Below are 24,527 nucleotides of genomic sequence, written 5' to 3' on the forward strand. Positions count from 1 at the left end.
TTCTGGGAGACCAAAATGCTGAGACCAAAAAGGCATGGGAGTGGTATATAAAAAAGAAAGAGAGGTGAGACAGGGGCATGGGAGAAACAGGGTGGGAACAGACAGAAATGTAGAAGTAACTTTCACTAAGAATTTGTTGTTTTACAAATTCACCACAGCAAAGTTTTACTTGTTTAATCTTTTTATAGATTTGGTCCAATTTTTAATTTTTTTTGTTTTGACATGGAGCTCCAATTCTGTGTATTTTCATTTTTTGTATATGAAGTGACTGCGTGCATGTGATTGGAGAGTTAGAATCAAAATTAAACGAATGATTCTGATTCTTGTACCACGTGAACAAGCTTTTAAGTTTAACATACAGCAATGACTGTAAGTATATTCAGTACGAACAAAGCATTTCTAAAGACTACAAGACTATGTGGGAAGGATGGGGTAACCAATTACCAAGAAAAAAACTTTCTCACAGAATTAAATATAAATGAATGTGCCTGAAATGGACAATGGAAAATAGAATTCTATTTTGCAACCTTGTAAATGTCAAGAACCAGCACTGGGCATAAAGAACACATCATAATGCACATGAAAATAATTTAAAACTTAATTTACACTTCAATCATCTCGTGAGCACATTGCATCCTGGGCCTTATTCTTCCAGTCAAGGGTTTTTTTTTTTGGGGGGGGGGGGGGGGGGGGGGGGGGCAATAACACCAACAGTGACAACAGAAGCGGTACAGGTACTGGGTAGAACTCAACAGGATGGCTCTTTTCAAGTGCTTCGCAACACACACACTTTGAGATATGCGTTAGATGTACAGTGTGCGTCGGTTCCGTGAAACTGTTCCAGATCTGTGAAACGCGCTGGAAAGCAGACACCTTAGCCGCAGAGAGCCTCGGGCATGGCTGTCTGCTTTAATACACTTAACTGACTGGAAGCACAAGTCACAAGCGCTGAATACTGTCTGCTTCCATAAACTCAGCTCACCCATACAGACAGCAAATAAACAAATGCATAAATAAATATTCCAGACATGATTCGTTCACTAAAAAGTTTGTTTCAGTGTTTTTTATAGAACATCTTGACAAGAGAATTTAAATTCCATTAGGACAGTCAGTGAATAGTACACTACATGCCAGGAAAAGGCTATGTTTTATGCTAAACTGAATTTGTTTATTATTGTAACAAAAAAGCAAAGTCTGGATAGAGAACCGGGTCATCAGGATGTTTTCTTTTGGGGGGGGGGGGGGGGCGATAGCAGCTTTTCAACAAGAAAACATTTTCAAAAAGACACTGCAGAGCACAGGCTGGATCTCTACGACATCATCCAATGAGTTAAGTCACTCTGAACAACAGGTAGTATATAGTAACTGTAAGTTATAGTAACTGTACACCTGAGAAGAGTGGGGAGGCATTACCACTGTGCACTAAAATATAAATAAATAATATAATATAATCAATATAAATAAAACACAAACTGTACACTCAACGTCATGATAATAAAATTATATTTATAATCATTAAAAAAAATGTCAATTGAAGAATGAATATTTGTTTCCCACTGCAATGATATCAATAGAAATGTATATGGGGTATTCCCAGCAACAATGCATGCAGTCTGGTTGGGCACAAATGTTGATGGTCTATTAAAGTAGGTGGATTTTTCATTTAAAGACCGTTAATCCACATGGTCTTAATGAAGATCTAGGGCCTAATTTATAATGTTTTTGGATTTAAAACTAAGATCATGTCATCTCAAGATTATTTCCCAAATTACGCTTCACTCATTAAAATAACTGTGACCGAGAAAAGTCGCTTACGTTGGTTTAAAGCGGTGCCTCTGCGTCTTACGTACCTGCAATATATAAATCCTACGTGATACAGAACTGACGTGAGCGTGCTTCACCGTTACTCCTGCTTGCAAAGTTAGCCAATAACAGCCCTGTTTTGCTAAATAAGGCCGCATTTCAACATTTCTCACACTTTTCATGCCTGAAATTGTTTATTATTAAATGGTATTCTTAAAGTGCAAACACAGCCCACTTTGGGGATTAACACCTAGCCCTCAAACTTGCAGCAGATAACCAGCAGGAAATGAACATAGGCTACCTCCTAGTATAAACTTCACATACAACATTTATGATCATAATCATGTCTTAAATAGATGCCATCAAATGAGGCCCCTGGTATGCTATCTTTAACATGCATTCTTATGATTAAGCATCTTTTTTTCCCATTATGATCATAATGGGGCTATGTATCTGCATGCACCCCTGTTCAATTCACACAAATTAACGGCAATATGTAGTTCACAGCTGAGTATCCTTTTCATGGTTGACATGCAGCCTATTACACACTTACTGTATCCAGAGCAACTTACAACAAATTTACATTTTCACAGTGTCCTTTCATACAGCTGGATATGTACCAAAGCAATTTAGATGAAGTAAGTTGCTGGAGCGTACAACAACAGTGCCCTAGGGGAATCAAACCTGAACCTTTAGGGTTACTAGCCCAGGTTCCTAACCACTGCTGCCACTTGTATCGCCCTTATATGTGGGGACCAGGGGTGGCTGCAGACACAGAGGACAGAGAAGGGAGGCAATGAGGAGCTGTACCAGTGCGTTTACAAGGAGTGCGGTCGTTTGTAAATATAAAGACAGGTCCACATTATAAAAGTTGTTCAGGGTGTAGGCAGTAGTGTGTCCATTAGTGTCCTTCCGTTGAATCTCCTCTGCCCACTCGTCTCTCTCTCTTTACTCTTCTCTTTACATTACGTTCTCAAACAGCCGTAGGGACTGCATGATGTTTTCATCCTGGAGGAGAGAAATGAAAGTCTGTGCTAAGACCTGTTACAACACACAATAGCTCCTATATTGAAGTATATTACTGTAATCGGTTCTTGTGTCATATTAGTAGTTATTTGGTTCATATAAAGACAGGAAGACAGTGGGGACAGTCAAAGGAAGAAGAGAGAAAAAAGGGGTAAGGGTTCTAAGGATGGAAGAAGAATTCCAACAAAATTCATAATTCGATATTTTATGCTTCATACATATTCCATACGTTCAGACAGGCATTAGCATATTTGGCAGATGATTTGCAGATAATTCCTGTATTTTACAAATGAGGAAGAAAGCATTGCATTAAATTCATTAAATGTATCAATGACCTAAAATCATAGAACAGATCTACTTATTACAATATATTATAATATCTTAGTATCCTATGAAGAACAAGGTAATTTCGTCCATAATTAATTTCTGACAGAATTTGTGACATGAGGTAAATGGTAATTTAATATTTTTTAATGTGCAGTATTGGGGATTAGCAGAGGGAACCCAGGGTGTGACATATGGGGAAACATCCACAACCTTGAAATTAATTAAGTGGTGCATAGAACATTGAGTTTAGCTTTATAAATTAATTAAACGTCTGCACCCCGTGATATTTGCACATGTTTTTTTAATTAGCCGACCTTGCAGTCACTTGACCTTGGTCAAAGCATCAGATATGCGCCCCTTTGGTGGGTTTAATAAAGACTGCAGAAAATGACCATGAGTATTAAGGAAAAACCATTTAGCAGATTGCACCCATAGCTTTGGTCAGCTTTTGATAAATCAGACATAGTTTTTATCCAGCAATCTATTTTTCGCACAATGCCAAGTCAAAAGTCAAACTTTATTTAAATCGCTCATTTCATGCACAGGGAACTCAATGTGCTTCAGAACAATGCAAAACACACACACAAAAAATGTGTGCTCAGTGCAGATGGATTTTCTTAAATTTTGAAATTTGCTTAGAAATGCTAATATGGTTCTATTCACAGTGATAAAGCCTACCTGAGCATAGTAAACAGCCAAGCATGTGATATAATGTGTAGTAACTATAAGTAGAGCAGTGGGTAGGTTTTACTCTGAAATAAAAATCATAATAATTAAAAGCAGGGGGACACCTTGTCAATATTTTATTGTCAAACAGAAGGAAACGAAAACACCGGCAAGGAGCGCAGACTCCCCAGAAGAAGGCAAGAGTAAAATGAAGCACTCAATCACCATCAGCCCAAATTCACTTAACATCGCTCACCGTAATGGGACAGTAATGCCCCTGTGTCTCATTGGGCCACACGAAATGCCAGAAACCTTTCAACTCTTAATGGATCACTTGCTGAACAACCGCTTGCTTTTCTCAGCAGCGTGCGCGGATGATGAATTGCTCTGTGGCTTCGCGTGGGAGGGGATAAAAATCCCCCGTGCCAGGACAAGAGCTGGGAGATCTGATGTAATGACCTGAGTGCTGCTATGTTAGATTTGAGAGGGTATGAATGAGTGCGAATGCGCTTTTGTTGTCAAAGAAACCCGTTTACTTAGAAAACGAACAGATAAAGCCTCTAGTGTGACCAAAAAAATAATAATAAATTATTATTTCCTAACAATATAGGGGAGTCCAGGATGTTTCTTGGCTTAGTTGAGATTGGCATTTCCTGGCCAACTTTCACTGCTTCACTCACTGATGTAATAAGGGGTCTGCAAACTCAGTATGAAATGAACAGTGTTAAGCAAGCCCCAAGTGGTTCTGACAGGGGTACCCCACATTGGTTTGGCAGCCATGCTTGCTGAAGGCCTCAAGGGTGAAAAAAAAAATTCAGACATTTTTGAATGCCACACTTCTGGCATTATTGAGTGCCAGTTACATAAATGATCACATTTTGTACCTTATTTAAAATACATTAGCTTGTACTTCATAAATCATATATTACTGAGAGCTTCCAAAAATAAAATGCATTTGCACATATTTTGGATGAAATTGGGCAGATAAAATAAATCAGATAGGACTGCTACAGACCGACAGGCTCTTTTCAGTCTTCAAGGAAAGCTGTGAAATAGGCAACAGGGCTGTCTGTTCTAGAGTTAACACAGCATGTTTGACCCTACGTGGTCATTGTTTCAGGACATGTCAGGAGTCACGAGCCTGAGCCTAAGCACTTTCAAGGTCAGAAATGCTTATCAATTTTTAGCTGAGTGGTGAATTTCTCCAACAAGACCAGATGTCTATGGATGACCAGGTGGATGGAAACTGATGCAGGCCAAGAGAAGTCAACTGGATGAAAACATAAAAAGCAGATGGGGGAGGGGGGAGTAAGAGGCATAATGGTAACATACTTCCTGGCATGATAAAATGAATTCTTCCAAAGTGACGACTCCATCTTTATTCTTGTCCATTTTCTGTGGGAGAGAGCAAGATTCTTTTCAGCCCTATAATACTGTATGTCCAAAAGGTCTGTTCTCACTAAGGCATTGCATTTGTGCAAATGTTCCCATTTGAGAGAGCTTAGCGGCGTCACTGACCTGGAAGAAGGCCTCCACATGCTGTCTAGGGACTTCTACTTTCAAGGCAGGGTAGGTGTATTTCCCCATCATGTCATAAATGGCTTTGACAATGTGTGTCATCTCCTGTAACATACAAAACACAGGCAAATACGTTAACATCCATAAAATGCACACCGACACACACATACTCACACACACCATATGAAAAGTTGTTGTGAAATATTGGTATGTTACACCAATATTGATATATTATGCATATACTTCAGTAAACAAATCCACTAATACACAGGCTGTTAAAAATCACAGCAATGTCAATGCTCAGGAATATAATGAAGACAAACATTAACGCAACACGAGCTTGCGCACACCTCCTTGTTGATGTGGCCGTCTTTGTTAATGTCGTACAGGTTGAAAGTCCATTCCAGCTTCTCTCTTACTGAGCCTCGCAGCAGGACGGACAGAGCCGTCACAAAGTCCTGAGGAGGAGAGGGGGAGAGAGAGAAACAAAGAGTTTGTTGGGGGAAGAAAGGGAGAAGAACCCTGTGGTCTTGATAGTGTGAGAAACATCCTGGTACATTAGCCACTGTAGACACATTTGTTGAAGCAAATGCTGAATCCATGTTCCCGTTGTATTTATTAAATTATAATGATGGATTTCGTAGTCATACACTACATTGAGGCCCTCAAAGCAACAAATTATAAATACGTTGGCTCAGGATATTAAAAGGAGATGACACGACAGAAAAAGAAAACAAAATAATGCAGAAATACACGAATGCATAGAAAGAACACACACATCTAAGTAAATTTGTTCAAATTTACTTAGATGAAATGCCTTGGGTGTTACAGTAATGTTATAGGCTGCAGGTAGTATAACCATTAAATGTGTCAAGCAGAAAACCAAAGCTGCTGGAGATTTTTTTGCAGCAGTAAGGGTGGGAGGCTGAAAAGTACAGTGGCAGGAAGTTTGGGGAGGTATAGGACAGCTCATTTTAAATCTCTAACAGTTTTTCTGACATTTAAAAAAAAATATATGGTACGAACAACATTGTATGAGCTATGAGCATGGCTATGCCTAGGGTCTGTGAATTATTAAGTGTTTACCTCAAACTTAATAGAGCCGTTTTGCGTAGAATCGAAAGCATTGAACAGATAGTGTGCATAGGTGCTGGCATCTGGAGAGAAACAGAGCGAAATCAGGAAAAACTGTGCAGTGGGATAAACTGCATTTTGAAACATACAGTGCGTCATTCACATTCAGGTTCCTTAATGCTTAAGTAAAATGACATGCATGTCTAAAACAAATAGCCTATTCATAAGACAAACACACAAATGCTAGCACACACAAACACATGCTAGCACAAAACTGGCCAAAAAGCCAGGAACATACTAACATTATCACTCAAACTCAGGGGTTTAGTCCCTGTAACAGAAAAACCATCCTGTGTGCTTGCATTCTGTGACAGAATTATATGTCCCATTTCAACAGAAGCCAGTGAACCCAAATCACACTCAGCATTTTAAGAGTTATTTTGCCATATGTGTGAAATAGATGTGCAGGCCTAGCATCATTACATTTCCAACTCACTTCACAAGATGCCAGTCAGTTGAGATGCAATTTAGATCAACTGGACCCTGACATTCTGTTGTTAAAGAATTCACATTTCCTGGGTTTTCTATTTTCTACAAAAAGACTAAGATTTAAAAAAAATATTGTTGTGATAAATTGTTCCTGTTCAATGGAAAAATGTCACTGTAATTTCCATATACAGACACAGACACACTACTACTATACAGACAATACTGTAAATCAGTATTTGTTGACTGATATGTATCCATCCACCTGTTTCTTCGAAGGCCTTTTCACTGGGGAAGATAAAACATGTTGTAACCCAAAGACATACATATCAGATGTACACACCTAGAAGAGCTTCCTTTGCACATGGATACAACAATGCATCCACACACGCACAAACATGCACACACACACACACACACACAAACGCACACCACACACGCGCACACTCACAGACACTTAATAAATTTGAATTTACCTCCATGGGGGAAGAACTGTGCATATATCTGTTTAAATGTCTCCTCATTAACTGCTCCACTTGGACACTCCTGAGGAGAGGCACATTGCTCAGGTAAGCAGAACATTGCAAAACTGTTTGGGTGGTATGGCAGGATGTCAGGAGGAACCATTACCAGTGTCATTTACAATAAATTATTCAGCGTTAATTCAATGCTAACCGTGTCTGTATGAGTCCCTAGGAAACAGATGGATTCTATCAGTGTTCATTTTAACACAATGCACTGCTGTGTATTGTACACTTGGCAGCCTTACATACAGGCATACCCAAAATTTCTGCAGTTCTGAGACAAGATCTGTGTTACAGTAAAAACTTAAGGGACATCACCCAACCTTCTCACAATCACCCAGAGAACTGAGCGACACGTTGAGTTCCTACAGCAGCTTTGGCCCCCTGAAACCCCCAAAATGAGGTCATATAGTGCAGAATCTCAATCTTCTCTCTCATGTAACCTCTTGTTTTTATTGTCAATGGAGAGTGGGGTGTTTATATAAGCCTCATTTGCATGCATGTTGTCTCGAAGACTATGGTCAGATTATCTGGCTAGTGGGAAAGAGACGGTAGAGAGAGAAGGGGAAAACAAAGAGAGGAAAAAGGTGCGCTAACATTCTTGAAGCCACGGTACAGTCCTTTCAGCTCTCTTTTGGTGAAGTTGGTCTGAGCTTCGAGTTTATCCAGCCCTTCTGGTCGATGACACACCATGGTAATTTCCAACTCATCATCTATCTTATCTACAGAAAGAGGGAGAGAGAGAAAGAGAGAGAAAGAGAGACAGAGAGAGATGATCTTTAAGTCTTCACAGACTCTGTATATTATAGTGTGCTGTCACTTCCATATTCAGATCCTAGGGCTATTAATCAGTTAATGCTTTCATCTTCTGTATGGAAAATGGTTCCTTTAGAAAGTGGTTATTTCAACTGATTACAGACTGAAGGGTGAAATTGGCAAGGTTCTAATTCCTAGTCACTGAAACTAAAATGTTTGTCTAAAATTAATATTTCCAACATAAAAATAAATGCGAACAAGTAGAATCTGAAAAACCAACATACGTAGTGGGGCCCATGACTGAATTTGAGAATGGCTGCCCAAAACCATACCCCCCACTGAAAGCAAGAATTTCCTGTACTGGGATTTACACTAGAAGGCATGTTTTCAAAACCTTTCAAAAACAAATCACAAGCTCAAGTGTGAAGCAGAGTCCATCCAGGTCCTTAGATCAGCAGTTAATAGTGTGACTACAGAAATACCAAGCGTGTCATGAAAATAAATTTACATGCGAGTGCATTGAAGCCCTTACACCACTGGGTGGCATTAAACAACACGGATCCAAGTACAGAAAGCACAAACCACAGCTTGATCCAGCAGGCCAGAGGAGAAACTGTTGAGTGACAGAACGCCGCAGGAAAAAGCCATGAATGAGTAAAACAATGAGGCTGCTGTGCTCTGCGGTCTCAGATCTTTCACTCCAGCTGTCCATCAAACCAGCTGGAGTGGCGTGACCTCATCCCTCAGCTTCCTTCCTCTGACCTTCTGCTGTTGCTCTTATAGCCTTTCCACTCCCTCTTCAGTCCATTCATCTTCCTTCCCAGTTTCTCCTGTGATTTTACTGTCCATGTTAAGTCCCCTGCTCTCCTCTCCCCTATCCCATTCCTGCCTCTCCTCTACCCCTACAGTAGATCTCTCAATGATCTTCTAACAGGACTCAGAGAGGCTGCAGGGTTGTCGATCTCCAGCATTTTATTACATTGTATTTCAGTGTGTGAACAACTTTGGCGTCAGTGCGTCAAGTGTGTTCAGAGTAAGTGGGTTCGGTATCCATGTGCCAGGTTTGTTCAGCATCTGTGTGGAGTCTGTGTCCAGTGTGTGTCAGCATGTTCTACATCAGAATACCACACATGTAGGTTTGGGGAGACGCAGGGAGACATGCCACCTCCAAAATTTTCTTTTAAATGAATTGTCTCCTGTTTCCCCCAAAGCTGAAATGAAACCTATGCCTATGCAGCATAGTGTCAGTCTGTTGGTATATTCAGTGTAGCCTCAAAGCACAGGGATTTCAGGCAAATGTGCGATCAGTATGTTCTGGTGCTGATCCACCTTCAAAGTGCTGCGAATGTGGGAAGCGCTTAGCACAGTGCTCATCACTGTTATGCTAATGAAGATTATGCTAATGTGGACAAGGCTAATGTTCATCTTGCTGCCGAGGATTATGCTGAAGTGGATTACAGAGATGGGTTTCAGGACGGCGCCGTAGGGGGAACACGCTCTCCAAAAGAGAGAGGAGACACCTCCGCGGTCCACAGAATCAGCCCAGTGCTCCAAGCTACCAAGCATATCAATGTACTGAGCGACTGAATACACTGAATGTCTTTAACGCAACCGTCTGACAAAATACACTGTTGCCCATCTGCAAGAGTACGAAGCAAAATAATGGAAATGTTACAGATGAAAAGGTTTTATCATCTCCTCCAAATAATTCAGATGTACTCAAGCTGCAAAAATGGCTTTTCCTTTGTGGTGATTACTGGGAAATGAACAAAGAATAAGCAAGGTCTATCGCAGATGACTAATAGCACTGCAAACCCCCCCATTATGATCTATTCAGTACCAACAAAATACATTCCAAAATTGGATCCCAGCATTCACCTAATCTCTGTCCTGCTGTAATGTTTCCGATATACTCCATTATAATGACTTTCATCTGCTTATTTTTTTCTCATACATTCTCAGAAGGATGATTCACAGGGACAGTGTGAATCTAATGTGTCCATACTGAATGATATTGCCATTTTAACGTGGTCTGGTGGACACATCTGGACTAATTAGCCCATCTAATTAAGAAAATAAATAAACGGCCCTGCCCGCCACTCTCCCAATGGACCTGTGTAATGGATAAATGTGAAGGTTCGCTTATTCCATGCAACATATATAAGGAACAGCTTACGGATCTGATAGGAGGAGAGGTAGGGGGTATTTCTCATAGCTAGGGGCCCCAGGAGAACTCCCTCCATTATTTAATACTTTGTGGAGTGAGACTGTGTTATGAGCAGTGGGATTGGGATTGTTTTAGAACTTTTGCAGAATGCCAACCGTCTCCACTAAAAACTTCTGCATTAAGCGAGACTGCCTCCAGTAACCATTCTTACAGTATAGAATGTGAAGTGATGTCACTTCCAAAATTAGCTGCCTATTGAATCTGAGTCTGCAATGTAATGACAATGTGAAATGACACTGTGCCAGGTTGCCTTTAGTATTTATTCCTGTGTAGAGCACAATGTCCAAGAATTAACTATTTTGTATAGAGTGAAACGGTCTACAGCATTATGTGGAGTAAGACCCATCTTCTGCATTAAACTATAGTTAATTGAAGGACTGCCTCCAGGATTCATTACTATGCGGAGTGAGTCTTTCAGTAGTTCATAGAGCGAAAACCTAAGGGTGTACACAAGCCATTTATTGGGTCTTCCAATGAAATGGGTTTGTGAGGTGGATAAGAGTTGTTGTTCATTAGAATAATTTTCTCAACAGCTAAAGGCCAGGCAAATGTTTGCAGTTAAAGTGAATTTGTTAGGCCTTACTTAATGGCCTGTGATTTGTCCCAGTTATCACTGCAGACATACATATGTTGCTTATGTGATTGGCCCTTACTGTATATTGGGGGAGAGAAAGGTGACACAGACTTTTTAGGTAGATGCATCGAGCTTGAAGGACATATTTAAGATTAAAAATGCAAAATTCTTTTACCGGAAGTACTGTTCGGCTACTGTACTGTGTGTATGTCAAAGAATCCAAATGTATGTAAACATAAACAGTCATTTGGTCACTAACAGATTGCATAATTTTGATATAACGTATTAGCTTGCTTGGATTGCTAGCCAGGCAAAAGTGGCAACCCCCCCAGTCTTGTGATGGAAAACATGGAAAACATATAAATGTAATCAAAAAATAAGTTAAAGACTGTTTGTATCATACAATATGGAATTGTAATGAACTGCCTTATTTTGTGTTAACTTTTAAAGCTGTTAGGTGTACCCCATGCCACGTTAGTTTTTACCCCAACCTTGGGGTTAAAAGTAACATTTCACTCATAATACTTTTGGTAAGATTTCTAATGAATGTTATGTCCCAGAAATTTAATTGTGGCGTTTAATCATAGCCAATGGATGTTGGTTGTTTGTATTAAAAAATGATTCATCTGTCTCCAGTAATATTTTCAGAACTGAGCCAAATATGAAAACTGCTATTTCCCCGCCCTCCCCTACGTTGCTTGGCATAGTTTTTGTTTCTAGATAGATACACTGCTAGATATTTGTTCGTTATTGAATTGCTCTCTTGAACACTGCAACCACACTTATTCGTGTTTTGTGTGATTACAGTTTAGTTTATTTTTATATTTTAAAGGTTTCAGAGCAGGGCAACTGTATGAATTTTATATGATAGCACAATAAAGAGGATTTATTGCATCAGCGGAATAATATTCATTAAACCTGTGAAATTGCCTATATGTGTGTACAATATTGTCCCAAGTTTCCAGAAATATGATGAAGCATGTACAGATAATGGTGGAAACAAGGGATGTTTTTAACACATTCGGCATAGAATCAATTTACAATATAGATTTATAAGCCTAAACATAAACTCCATTATAAAGACGCACATGCGCATGCATGCACACACATACACACACAGACACACACACATACACACACACACTCTATTCTTTATATTATATTTACATTACATTCACTTTGTGAACGATCTTTAAAGCACAAAATATTATGTAGAAGGGGATTAGTGCAGTCACTTGATTTATATGAGCAAAAGTGCCAAATCTAGCTAATAGCATTCCTAGACCAGCAGGTATATGTAACATCAATAAAGAGCTATTGCTAATTATGCTAACCAAAACACAAAAAACACAAATCCTGAATTGAAACATATTACGTCCATAACAAGGCATGCGAGGAAAAACACAAAAGCATTAAAATGTCAAAACCGTGAAAATGCCACGACTTGGTTTTTTTCTCAAGTGAGATCACTGGAGTTCGGGATGGGATGGCACCCAAGATGCAGCTGCAGTCAAGATGCACACCTTTGCCCTCAGACCGTGTAAGTAGTCTTCCTGGCTCTAAGCCTACACACCGGTTAGTCCACAGCAGCCTTCTCTGTCTGTCTGTCAGCAGGCATTTAGCTTTAAGTGCAGGTGAGTCAACCAGTTGGGGTGCAGGTCTGCATGGATCAGTCTGCGCAAGGGCATAGTGTGTGTGTGTGTGTGTGTGTGTGTGCATGCATGCACGCATGTTTGTGTCTGTGTGTCTGCATGCATGCTTGCATGTGGGGTTATGAGGACCTACCTCTGGACATAGCTCTCTGCTTGGTCTGCATGGTCAGCGTCCCCACCACTGCGCCCATGTTGTCCCTTTGCGGTGGAAACCAGCTTCTCGTGGCTTGTATGGCAATCCGAACGCACGTGTGTGAACAGCAGGACCCTCTCTCTCTCTCTCTCTCTCTCTCTCTCTTTCTCTCTCTCAAACTTGCGCTCTCTCTATCTCTCTTTCTGTTTCTTCCCTTCTGGCTTCTTTCACTCACCTTTTAGACAGGATTTTTTTTACCCTAAACCCTTTCTTTAAACCCATCTAGTGCTGCTCCTGCCTCTGTGTGAGATGTGCATTACATTTCACTCCTCCTCTTTTCTGCCCCCCGCCCCCTTCTTCTTCTCCCTCTCATTCATACAGCTCGTCAGAACCCTCCTTCAATGATGGCCATAAGCACTTCATTCCACATTCATTCTGCTCTTTCACTGTCTGACTGGTTCCGTCTCCTCTCCCTCTCCTCTCACATTTGAGTTCAAATTGTGCTTTAATTGGTCAAATGATGTGGGGCACCGAATAAGCCCGCGTTTAAGTGGAGGTGAACGCCCTCTCCGTGATGTGAAACTATAAGTGATTAACAGCGATGAAATTCTCATCAGTTCCCGCTTCTGTTCCAGTATGAAAAGGAAGTAGCCTCTCATTAAAAATTCTCTCAAATAGAAATAATCATAGTGCTGGCGTGACTACAGAGGAGTCTGGCACAGAGGATGTGGTGATGCTGTCCAAGTCAAAGCAGTGTTGATTTTACACTTTTCAATGTGTTGGTTTTATTTCAGCATGGCCACAAGACCAGTGTCTATCGATAGCGTAAATGCAGTTGTCACAACAACAACAATATCATCATCGTCATCATCATCATCATCATCATTATCATCATTTATAATTGCTGTATAATATTGCTGTGCTTGTTGTCTGCTGATTATTAGCAGACATATCTCTGTGCAACACTGTCAAATCAATTCAGCATACATTTAAAAAATAAAATGAACAAAATGCTGTAAGTACATTTATCTTATTATCATTCTTCTCATTTTTTAAATTGTATCTCGTTTATTGTTCTAATAAATTATTAAATTGATAAAACCCTTACCCAAACATAAAGTAATTATTCAGCTTGTTATGTTCTGAAATATTGTCGGAAGCTTATGTAATGCAAACATGACATCATAAATAGCTCAGGGGAAGTGCACTATAATGAACTCAAATCTTGCCTCCGGTTTCCATCAAAACAAAATACGATTTTGAAAAATATTTCAATAATGTTTACGAATGAATTGCAAAATGTAATATATAATTAATCTAATATAACATACAAAGCCACCATTAGTGAATAATGCAATTACTGTTTGCTTGTGCAATTTAACAGAAATGCCATTTGCCACTGGCATCATAAATCTGAGGTTGTAGCTACTGTAAATCATGGAAGATTGAGAACAGTATTGATTTAATGATCTATTATAACACCAACAACCAAGTTTAAATAACTATGGTTCTGGTAAATGCCTTTACAAATACAATAGGAACATGTATTTTGAATGCTATTCATTATCACACTGAAAAAGATTATGCATTACACATCCTCTCTACACAATGGCAAATAAGTATCAGACAGCTGTAGACCTGATTTATAATTGCCGAGCCTTAAATTATAGCTGCAGTGATATCAGATATGTGCCGTTGAGATGGATTGGCTTAAAGTATGAAAACAGATCTTTGAGGTTAAGGGGCATCATTAACGTTTCAGTTATTAGCTTCAGTATTGAGTCATATAATCATCCATCCTTTAGAATAAAAATCTCAATCTGCGTGCACTGTCACACTAAAACTGCAACACAAAATCTAAAAGAAAACAAACTTACTGAAAGCATGCACTTCATAGACCGCACTTAAAAAAAGCTTTAACACACCTCATAGCTTTAAGCTACAATAGCAGTACTTTAGTAGTTTTGTTTCTATATAAAGTGACAGCTTTGGATATGACCCCAGGGTGTCTTGGGTGTATTGGGTATAGGGCTTGGTTGTGTTGTGTTTGGGTCTTCCGGTGTGTTGAGTACGGCCCCTGGCTTTATGTCCCAAGGGCTCCAAGGAGACTTTGGCTTCCATATTTGAATTCTTTCACATGATTGTGGTCTGTGAAACTGCCACTTTCCACAGCTGTGTGCATTCTGCACACTCCTGTCTCACAGCTGGATTTTGTACCCGCCTGTGACACTTTCCACTATGGGTAACACAAAAATCGTGGAATTGCCAATCACAAACCAATAAAACTCTCATCAGGTTTTAACATCAAATTATGATGCCTGAACCGCTTTCAGAGCGTGGTCTGTGAATTGTGCCTACTTCAGACAAGGACAACTGACAAATTAGAGCCCACACATTGATTCTGAAGGTGTCACTGTAGTACCCAAGGCCAACAGAACAGGATTCCTTTGGCCTGTATCCTCCATGTCTTTAAGTGCCCCTGGCCATCAGAATCCAATTTCCATGCCTAACACTGCCCCGGTCACCAGGGAGTGATGAGACGACATTTGCAGCAGTTGCCTTCTCCTGATAAGAGACAATCTAGGCCAGTCTGCCGCTGGATAAAGCCAATTTGGAGAGTTTCGTGGGTGTAATTCCACAATGGTCAGACGGTGGAATGAGGTGGGAAAATGGACATGACAGAGGGATATGGAAGAGGAGGGAGAAGGGGAAACGAGGGCGTGAAAAAAGAGGACAGAGGAACAAAAGCAAATGGGGAGTTTAAGAGAAAAGTAGAAAGGAAAGAAATGTTAGGGATTTAAGATAAAAGTGAAAGAGAGCTAAATGAGTTAAGTGTAATTTGATGCAAAACTTTGCTACAAACTCGTAAACACTTTGGGAAAAAGCACTCAAGTGTTGTTGATTCATCGTTGGAAGCTTAAAGGAACAGCAGCAAAACTTTATCAGCCAACGTATTGAGTGATGGACATGTGATTAATCTGGCTGTGGTTTTATCAACCTATGCTTGATTTCACTATAAAGGATGCAAACAGAGCACAATATGTATAATTGTATTATTTTATCATTAATATTGCTGACTGGATGTCATTGTTAAGGTTTTATTTTCTAATGTACAATTATGTTTTCTACTATTTGCTTTATATTAAATTTCCCCCCTTTTCTTTTCTCTCTGTTACATGTTTAATTTTTGTTTAATTCTAATTATGTACCTGTTTTGGCAGTAAGGTACCATGTCTGCGTCTTTCCTATAAACCAGTTTGTTTTTTTTGACTAAAAGAAAGAGGGATGTGGTATGAACTGAAGACAGATTGAAGACAGATGTTCCCTTTTCAACTGACCTTCCTTTGCTGCATGTGAGCCATTTCAGTCAGACCTCGAGTGGCTGTCTGCATTTCAGTTCATCGCTTCTGTGCTCGTCTTGCTCCTGCCCAGTGCAGCTGGTCCCAGAGCATTTTAAGAGCTTAATTTTTTAGAAGCACCTACGCATGTCCCCGCCAAATGTGTGCCTTTGCTTGCACGCTCATGCTGAAAGAATTATTCCCAGTGCCTCAGGTTTTCGTTTTCTTGTTCTGCTGAGTTAAAGTAACGATGACCGTGACCATATTGCAAAGCATGTAATCAGCACAGTTAAATTCATTATTTTGGCCATGTTTTATTTATTTGGTATTTTGCGCAGAATATGCATACATACGTCTGAATACCTCCGGACTACGGGCAAATCTGGGCATGGAACGAAATTGCTGTGCTTCTTAGAACTATGAAGAAATTGTAGTCCCATTTTAAATTTGCTTTGGACTTCAGAAAAATAATTTCATACCCAGGCAAAGAGCCAAATTTAAACAATTTAATGCATACAACATACCACTAGAATGCAAGCATGTAAAACTGGATGTCATCATTGATTACACAATTCTTATTGTGAATTCTTTTTGCGTACGCTTGGCTACTTCAACTTAATTACTTGATTACTTATTGTGTAGGCTTGATTACTTTATTTTTATTCAAAATGTAAAAAAAATGCCCACACTTTTTTTTCAAGGCTCTTTCAAATGTTATGAATTTTAATGGTATGCAGGAATCGTGGCTAAGCCCCACAGACAAGCTTTAAGTCTGCAAACCAGTTCATGATAATGACACAAAGACTATACCCTCTGGGGTTATGGAATTTTATGGTTAATTATGTAGATCAAATAGACTCATATTGCATTCCTGTGTTAACTCATTTGAACGAAAATGCAAGATAAATCTTCATAATTCTGTGCCCTTGATGTCTGTTTTAAATTCAGTCCTTGTAAATATAGTACATTCCAAAGATCGTACATTGTTCAGTCATGATGAGTCTAAAGATTCAAACATGTTGGTATGTGGTAACCATCAAAGAAATTGTGTCATTCTGTCGACCATTTTAACATAATCCGAAGGGTACATGATAATTATGCAGGGATTACCAATGACTGTACTCTCAAAAACGATGTGTTAAAAACCAACACCCTTTTTGTGTTACAGCGCACTACTTTTGTGTTACTTTCAACACACTTTGTGTCAGACATATACAACACAGACCGTTGTGTTACAAATATACGGTTTATGTATTACAAAGTGAGACATTTTAAAACAGACTGTCCTTAACTAGACATACTGTAGAGGTGTGTTTTTAACACATCTGTTTTGAGTATGCCTCTGTTTTCTATAACAAGTTCCCTTCCTATGGCTTCAAAACTAAAAAGTGGTACATATTTTAAATCAACTTAAACATATATGAGACTATATCAAATTCAGGAACAATAACCAATTCTGTATGATAAACCTCTAACTATTCAAGCATTTTGGCCAACGGCCTTCTGCCCTGAAGATACTTTTCACACAGACAGAAAACCATAACATTAAAATTTAACATTATATAAAAATCTAACTACAGCAAGCAGTGCATGGGGCCCCATGCTACCACGTGCCAACAGCAGAAAAATGTATGGTCACAAAGCTAATACGCATATTCTTTTTGGTAGTTCCTTTCAGATTAAGGTCTGTGGTACGGAGGACCCTGGTGACTTGCAGTCCCAGAGCTGTCAGTCCTAGCCCTCCTAATCCAGTGCAAGATGAAGGAGTTTGCTGAGCTCGCCGAGATAAACAATCTCCCCTGCACTCACACTCTGGCCTCCCTCGTAACGAGAGCATCATTTCAATTCTGGAGCAGAAACCTTTTTTTTTTTTTTTTTTTAAGCCTTGAATCAAGCCTTTCCGCCATTTTGAAATTCTGCCTCTCTCGCGAATCTTCATCTGCTACCTCCATCATCCCCCTGGCTCCTTTGAAATCTAAAACATATTGCCTCTTTTTTCTCTTTTTTTTTACATTCCTTGAGCACCACACTTCTTTCCACAGAGAAAAATAATCACACACACACACTCCCTCCTCTCTGTATGGCCTCAGAGAGTGCTATAGGCAGTGCCTAGGAGCTCAGTTTGTTTCAGCAGCACAACAAAAAAAAAATGCAGTGAGAAAATGAGTTAAAATTTTAAATGGAGGAATTGGGCAGACAGAAAACAAGAGGGCAAAAAATGAGAATTCCTTACCCTATTCCTTACCAATTTGGACACAGACAGATTTAGCCATTCTCCTGGGGGAGGAACAGAAATGTGCTGCACTGGTAGCTCCATAAAAGGCGACCAATCACAGTCTGAGAAACAGGGAGGGACACACATGCCCCTCACGCATGTATTCATGACTATATTAAATATTTTCAAGTGGGAACAGATTCATATTTCATTTCCCGCAGATGTTCTTGTTTTTGGTTTGTTATACTGGCTGAAAAGAAAGTTTCAGATCCCTGTACCAAACACACAAAAAGACAGACATGCAGAGGAGGCTGTCTTCTCATCCAGTATAGGTGTGTGTGTGTGTGTGTGTGTGTGTGTGAGAGAGAGAGAGAGAGAGAGAGAGAGGGAGAGAGAGTACGTGTGTGTGCATGTGTGTGCACTTGTGTGTGTGTGTGTGTGTGTGTGTGTATGTACATGCACATGGGCCAAAATAACAGATACTAAATAAAATAATATTAACAAAATGAATGTTGAATAAAAAACATTAAATGTAAAATGAATCATTTTCTCAGTGAACAGAGCAAACAAAACAACTTCTGAGATATTCTGTCATATAATGCATTGCACCAGTGAAGAATTTGGATCACCACGGAGAACATTGCTGTAAATATGCTAATCCAAAGCCAGCTGGGCCCATAAGCGCATGGATTTTTCACTATGGAAACCTGAGAGAGGAAGAACTATTGCACAACCAGTATAATTGACTACAAACTAAGAAGCATGCTGGGATTGTCTTTGTGTTTGCATTCCCTTCAACAGAGCTACTCATGCTAGTCAGAACAGAAGTTCAGTTATTTTCCCATTCTCCATCGAAAAACTTTATCAACAATGTCACTGGCTTTTGGTAGCCATATTATAACACCTAAAAATATGGATTAATATAAAGTAATATGAATGATAACAATATGTAAATGCTGAAAGGCATTGGTAATTCACCAAATTCATTTGACTCACACATTTGCCCCGAAGTATACAATCACAAATAAACAGCTTTTCCATCATTCCCCGTCAATTATCTGCAAAAAACTAATAGAAAGCTTCTTTATGCATTTTGCACAATACACAGTATGGTGGAATTGTCTGTGGGCACGATACAATGGACATGATCATGAATTTCATTTTGTGCACCTTTAGTGATGGCTACACAATACACAAAAGGGAAAGTGTGCAGCAACACTGGCTTATCGAAAATATCACAAAGAGAAAAGATGCCATTTGGATTCTGAGGGAAACAATGCCAGTGACAAGAGTTGCCAAACACACTGGCGTGTACAGTTAATCTCATATCACATCAACATGGAATCAATATAGAGGATACTGATAACAGATAACAACAGGCAGAGGCACAAGTCACCCCCCGACCCACCCCACCCCCCCACCGCCACCAGATGAAAAAACTGGATTATCTGATTGAGGCATCCCCTGGACCCACATATTCCTGTAATCCAAAGTGCAGTGACATCTGAATGACCAGATCAGCTCATGTAGAGAAAGGCTGCAGCTCTAAAATGAATATATCAGATCATACTCTGAATAACTCAGTGGAAGTTAATAACATAGCTGATTGGCTGATATTGGGCATAATACAGCGTGCCTGGAATCAAAAGACTTTCCGATAGAAGTCTGCTATTATTACTGTTTACTAAGAGTAATTACATAAATGCAAAAACATAAAACGCAACCACAAGATAAATTGAAAAATGACTACAGTTATTAAAAGCCTGTTCTGCATGTGCGGCAACAACAAGGACAACGAAAGCAGATGATATTGGTTTGAGAACCCCTGACTGTGTAACATGAAAAATTGAAAATTATGCAGTAAACATCCTGCAGCAGGGTCAGAAACAAGAAAATTCAGAGTAAAGCGAAGCTTTCATGCAGTTGGTTGTGAACAAGGCAGAAAATGAAAAGAAAAAAAGAGACACCAAAGCAAAGTCCCATAATCGGGTATTTGGGCCACCATGTGTGGCCACCGTGGTCCGAATGTCCCAGAGAAAAGTCTACCAAAATCAGAAATACTGCAGGAGCGATATAAAACAGCACTTCGATATAAAAATGGGGACGCCAGTCAAGTTGAACGAAGTGGATAATGCTGTTCCACTGTCATTCCAGAACATCTGACAAATGCTCAGTTTGGAGTGAGATATGTTGACTGACGAGGCCATGGCGTATGGATACTGACAGCCATACCATGTGACCTACTTCTGAACGCACCGCATGTCAGAAAAATACCCATGTGGAAGAGCCAGACAAACACAGACATCAGGCATTGACAACAGAAGCCGATGTTACTGACACTGCATGGAGTGGGCTGCATTGACAAAATGATTTTTAATATTGCTGTTTTCAGTTCTAATTAAGTAGAAGGAGAATTTACAGACTGTGAATTAACAAAATTTACAGCTTTCAGATAACAATGCAATCATATTTGGGAAAACAGTATTGGGTTCATCTAACCAGGATTTCAACATGATATCCTTTTTTTTTTTTTTTTTTTTTTTGCGATATTTGGTATCCATCTGCTTTCCAGGAATTAAACTTCCTTTTTTGCAGATCGGGGAAAACTTTTTTATATTTCCCTCCGGGAAAGCACCCACCGTGTATTCAGCTGGAGTATCACATTGTAGAAATATTTGTTGATGGACTTTTTATGTTCCAGAAACTCCCAGCTGTCTCCTGTTACTTTATTTACTTATTAGTCCCAAGAAAGAGAACGTCTTATGTTATAAGACAGCATCAGGAACACCTAACCCACCCTCAGATCGTGACATGGACAGCTTTACATTTTTACATTTATTCTCAATTCTTTTCCTTTCCACAACAACCATGTGGACAGAGTGTTCATCTTCTTCAATCAATATTGTTGAAGTTGTGTGGGTATAGTTGTGATGCTATTAGAATTTAGACTGGAATATATATAGTATATTCAGTTTCAATATGCCTGCTCTACTCGATAATGTCAAAAGTAAGACTGGACGTCTGTTAAGATCTTGTTGAATACTTCTTAGGAGATCTTATTCATTAAGCTAAATTATCTAGGAAATTACTTATCTAATGTTTATCCCCAGGTATTTAATTCCTTGCGGTTTCCATTTAAAAGGAGCAGAACCCATATCAGAAGAAAATTTGTGATATTTAAGGGGTATGTCTTCTCTTTCACCCCAGTTAATTTTTATATCCAAAAAACTGGCTAAGCAATTTGATGAGGTTTAACACCGAGGGTATTGAACTATCATAAATACAGCTACCCAGGGATAAACTAGTCCAATGTTAATGAGACATTGTGTACCACAGTGCAGCCCAACTACCTCTCCTCGATGGCCTTCTCTGTGCACCAAACATGGGCGCCTGGAAGCACATGTACGCGTGCCAAAAAAAGCCCGCTCGCCCCTAATCAGCGAATTTGTTTGGGCTTGTTTGAAGCTCGGGATGAAACGAAAATTAGAGACATCTGTTTGAAATGTCTCATTATCATTATCTGTTTGCCTGTAGCAGAAGATAATTACCCCTTCCCTACCAGGCTGCCACACTCCCCCCCTGCTTTGCCACCTCATCAATGCCTGCCGTTTCAGACGGGCTTTTAATAATTGGTCTTCGGGATGATTACCAAGCTGACGGTCAGCAATTTTAAAGACCAGAGCTGTGGCCAGCCCATGCACAAATTCCCACGATTGATGAACACACTGAAAAACACATGGAAAAAGTGCATATAAAGTAATGGGAGATAATGCAGGAACGAGTGAGGAAATCAGAAAGGAGGTGGGAAAAGAGGGGAGGTACTAATCTCTTTTTTTGTGTCTCTCACAGCTTAACTGACTGGGACCTAAATACATTTAAATAAAGTAATTGGACTAGATTCTAAAATTGCCCTGCAGCTTTTATTCAGCCCATTTCATTTTACTTTTTCACTCAGTTTTTTTTGTTCTCTTGCCCCTCCCACTCCTTCCACCTCCCTCTGCCTTGCTGCTCCCTCTCAGCCTGAGACCACAGAACCTTTTCTGTGTGATCTGATGATGAGCTGCGCTAATTAAAGGCCTGTTTCCCCATGTCTGTGTGTTCTACATAAGGCCATTATGCTAATCTTGAAAAGAAAGTATGTCTGGGCAGAATATTACAGTGTTGGTACGGTAGTGGGGTGGACACCTGTTCATTTGATGCTTTCTGTACTAACCTTTACATGATGATTTCTATTGTAAGTAAATATTAAGGCATTAAATGTAATCCCTTTACTCGCTTCGGTAATAGAAAAATCTAATTAACAATTGTGAAATCCTACTGAGAAAGCAGAATCTACTATTTAAAACCAAAACAAATCCAACATTGATTATATTTTATCCTCTATGAGCCTGGAATTCTTGTACTACACTTTCAGAGAAACCCCCCCTGACTATATACTGAAATTACAAATATTCCCTGTGTAATGTCTAGATCTATGCTTCTCAGGATAGGGTTAATACATTTATTAATCATAATTAATTTGTTTTTTTGTTTCTTGGGCATGGTCTAAAAAACACATTCTTATGGTAAGGAATACACAGAGGTATGGAAGTTTGCAGCAGCCATATTAAGTTCTCTTACAAAAATGTGTGCAAAACATGTATTCAATGAACTCATTTCATTTGAAATATTAATACAGATATTGATGTGCTCTTTTGAAATACAGCAGGCTCAATTAAAATGTTAAATATACACATGCTGTAAGGTCAAAGTTCACAGCACTGCGATAACATGGCAGTGTAGTCATTTAAGAGTGCATGATGATAAAAAATATTATCTAAATGACACAAAAGAGACAAACTGGAAATTTGCAGTCATATTTCCAAGGTAATTGACATTTAAAATATGCTCACTCAAGCAAATGATTATTTCATGCATGTGCACATGCACTGAGACACTATTTATACAGGCTGGGTATAATGATGGAACAGAAGATGTCCTACCTTTCTGATAGTTCACTTGCTTGGTCTGCAGAGAGAAAGTCCCCACCACCAACCCCATTTCCACACCACTCCAAATCTTTTTGACTGTGTGCGTGTGTGTGTGTGTCTGTCTGTCTGTCTGTCTGTCTGTCTGCCTGTGTGTGGAGGGAGAGAAAGAGAAGGATGGAGACTGTGTGTGTGACTGTCAATATTTTTTTCACCTTAACTTTACCTGTGTGTTTGTCTCTATCTGCATTTTTGTCTGTGTATATGTGCGTGTCTGTGTGTGCATGTGTGTATGAATATGCGTGGGTCTGTGTGTGCGTGTGTGTGTGTATGTATATGAGTGTGTGATTGTCTGTCTTTGTTCAGAGTGCAGAGATATGCAATTTTAGTGTAAAGCCCACTCTGGTGCAAGGTACTCATTTGTCTGAGCTCACCCTCTCTCTTCTCCTTTTCTCTATTTCCTTTTCTCTCTCCCTCTCTGCCTGCTCTCTTTATCTAACTCTTATCTGTTTCACTGCCTTTGCTCTCTCTCTCTCTCTCTCTCTCTCTCTCCCTCTCTCTCTCCCTTATTCCCTTCGGTCTCCCTCTCTAACACTCCCTGTCTCATGGGTAGTAAAGTGCCATGCATTGTAGCTCAAAGCAATATGAGGGAAAGAAATATTTCTGACAGCGAGGGAAGACAGCAAGAGATACCCAGCCCCTTAAGCTCAGCTTTGCTCAGCTTAGTCCACAACCAAGGCTTAAATCACAAAGTTTGCTTTGTGGCTCGGAGACATGACTAGGATCACAACCATGGTTTAAATCGGGGAGTTAACCTCACTAGACTGGCATTAAGCCCGTATTTCTGTCATGGATAAAATGTTCTTGAGGCTATAAGACTCACACTAACCCTAAGCTTAGCTTTGCTTTCTTGGCCCAGGTACGTGAGTAGGACCATAACCAAGGCTTAAATCACAGAGTCAACCTCACTAGACTGGCATGCAGCCCATATTTTGGCCACGGACACAGTGTTCTTGGGGTTATATGATTCAACATAACCCTAATTTCTGACCTTATGCCAAGGTGAGAGGAATTGAGACAAGCCTTGCATACATATTTCCAGTCTTGAAAATCTTAAACAAATATTCATAAAAAAATTCAGAATATGATTGGGCTGCCATGGAATCAGGTTGCCAAGCAGTACATTCTGAAACCCAGGAATTATATTTCACTACCACTACCTAGAACTTGGAAACAATTAT

The 24,527-nt window shown here is 39.6% G+C and overlaps 1 protein-coding gene across 3 annotated transcripts; it reads right to left on the reverse strand.

Annotated features, from left to right (window-relative positions):
* Positions 1–686: 686 nt before the first annotated feature.
* On the reverse strand, positions 687–23,498 carry LOC118222175 (Kv channel-interacting protein 1-like). Of its 3 annotated transcripts, none has more exons than XM_035407545.1 (8): positions 23,302–23,498; positions 8,022–8,146; positions 7,377–7,446; positions 6,427–6,497; positions 5,691–5,798; positions 5,341–5,445; positions 5,155–5,217; positions 687–2,811 (listed from the first exon to the last, which is right to left on the reverse strand). In XM_035407545.1, the coding sequence occupies exons 1-8, from the start codon at positions 23,357–23,359 to the stop codon at positions 2,764–2,766; spliced, it is 648 nt and encodes a 215-aa protein (XP_035263436.1). In that variant the 5' UTR covers positions 23,360–23,498; the 3' UTR covers positions 687–2,763. The 3 variants fall into 3 exon arrangements, with proteins under 3 accessions (XP_035263436.1, XP_035263437.1, XP_035263435.1); XM_035407544.1 differs by lacking the exon at positions 23,302–23,498 and adding an exon at positions 12,767–13,332 and having other exon boundaries at positions 689–2,811; XM_035407546.1 differs by lacking the exons at positions 5,155–5,217; positions 23,302–23,498 and adding an exon at positions 12,767–13,334.
* Between the last annotated feature and the right edge of the window lie 1,029 nt (positions 23,499–24,527).

This window comes from Anguilla anguilla, chromosome 3 (genome assembly GCF_013347855.1).
Source record: "Anguilla anguilla isolate fAngAng1 chromosome 3, fAngAng1.pri, whole genome shotgun sequence".
Lineage (NCBI taxonomy): Eukaryota > Metazoa > Chordata > Actinopteri > Anguilliformes > Anguillidae > Anguilla > Anguilla anguilla.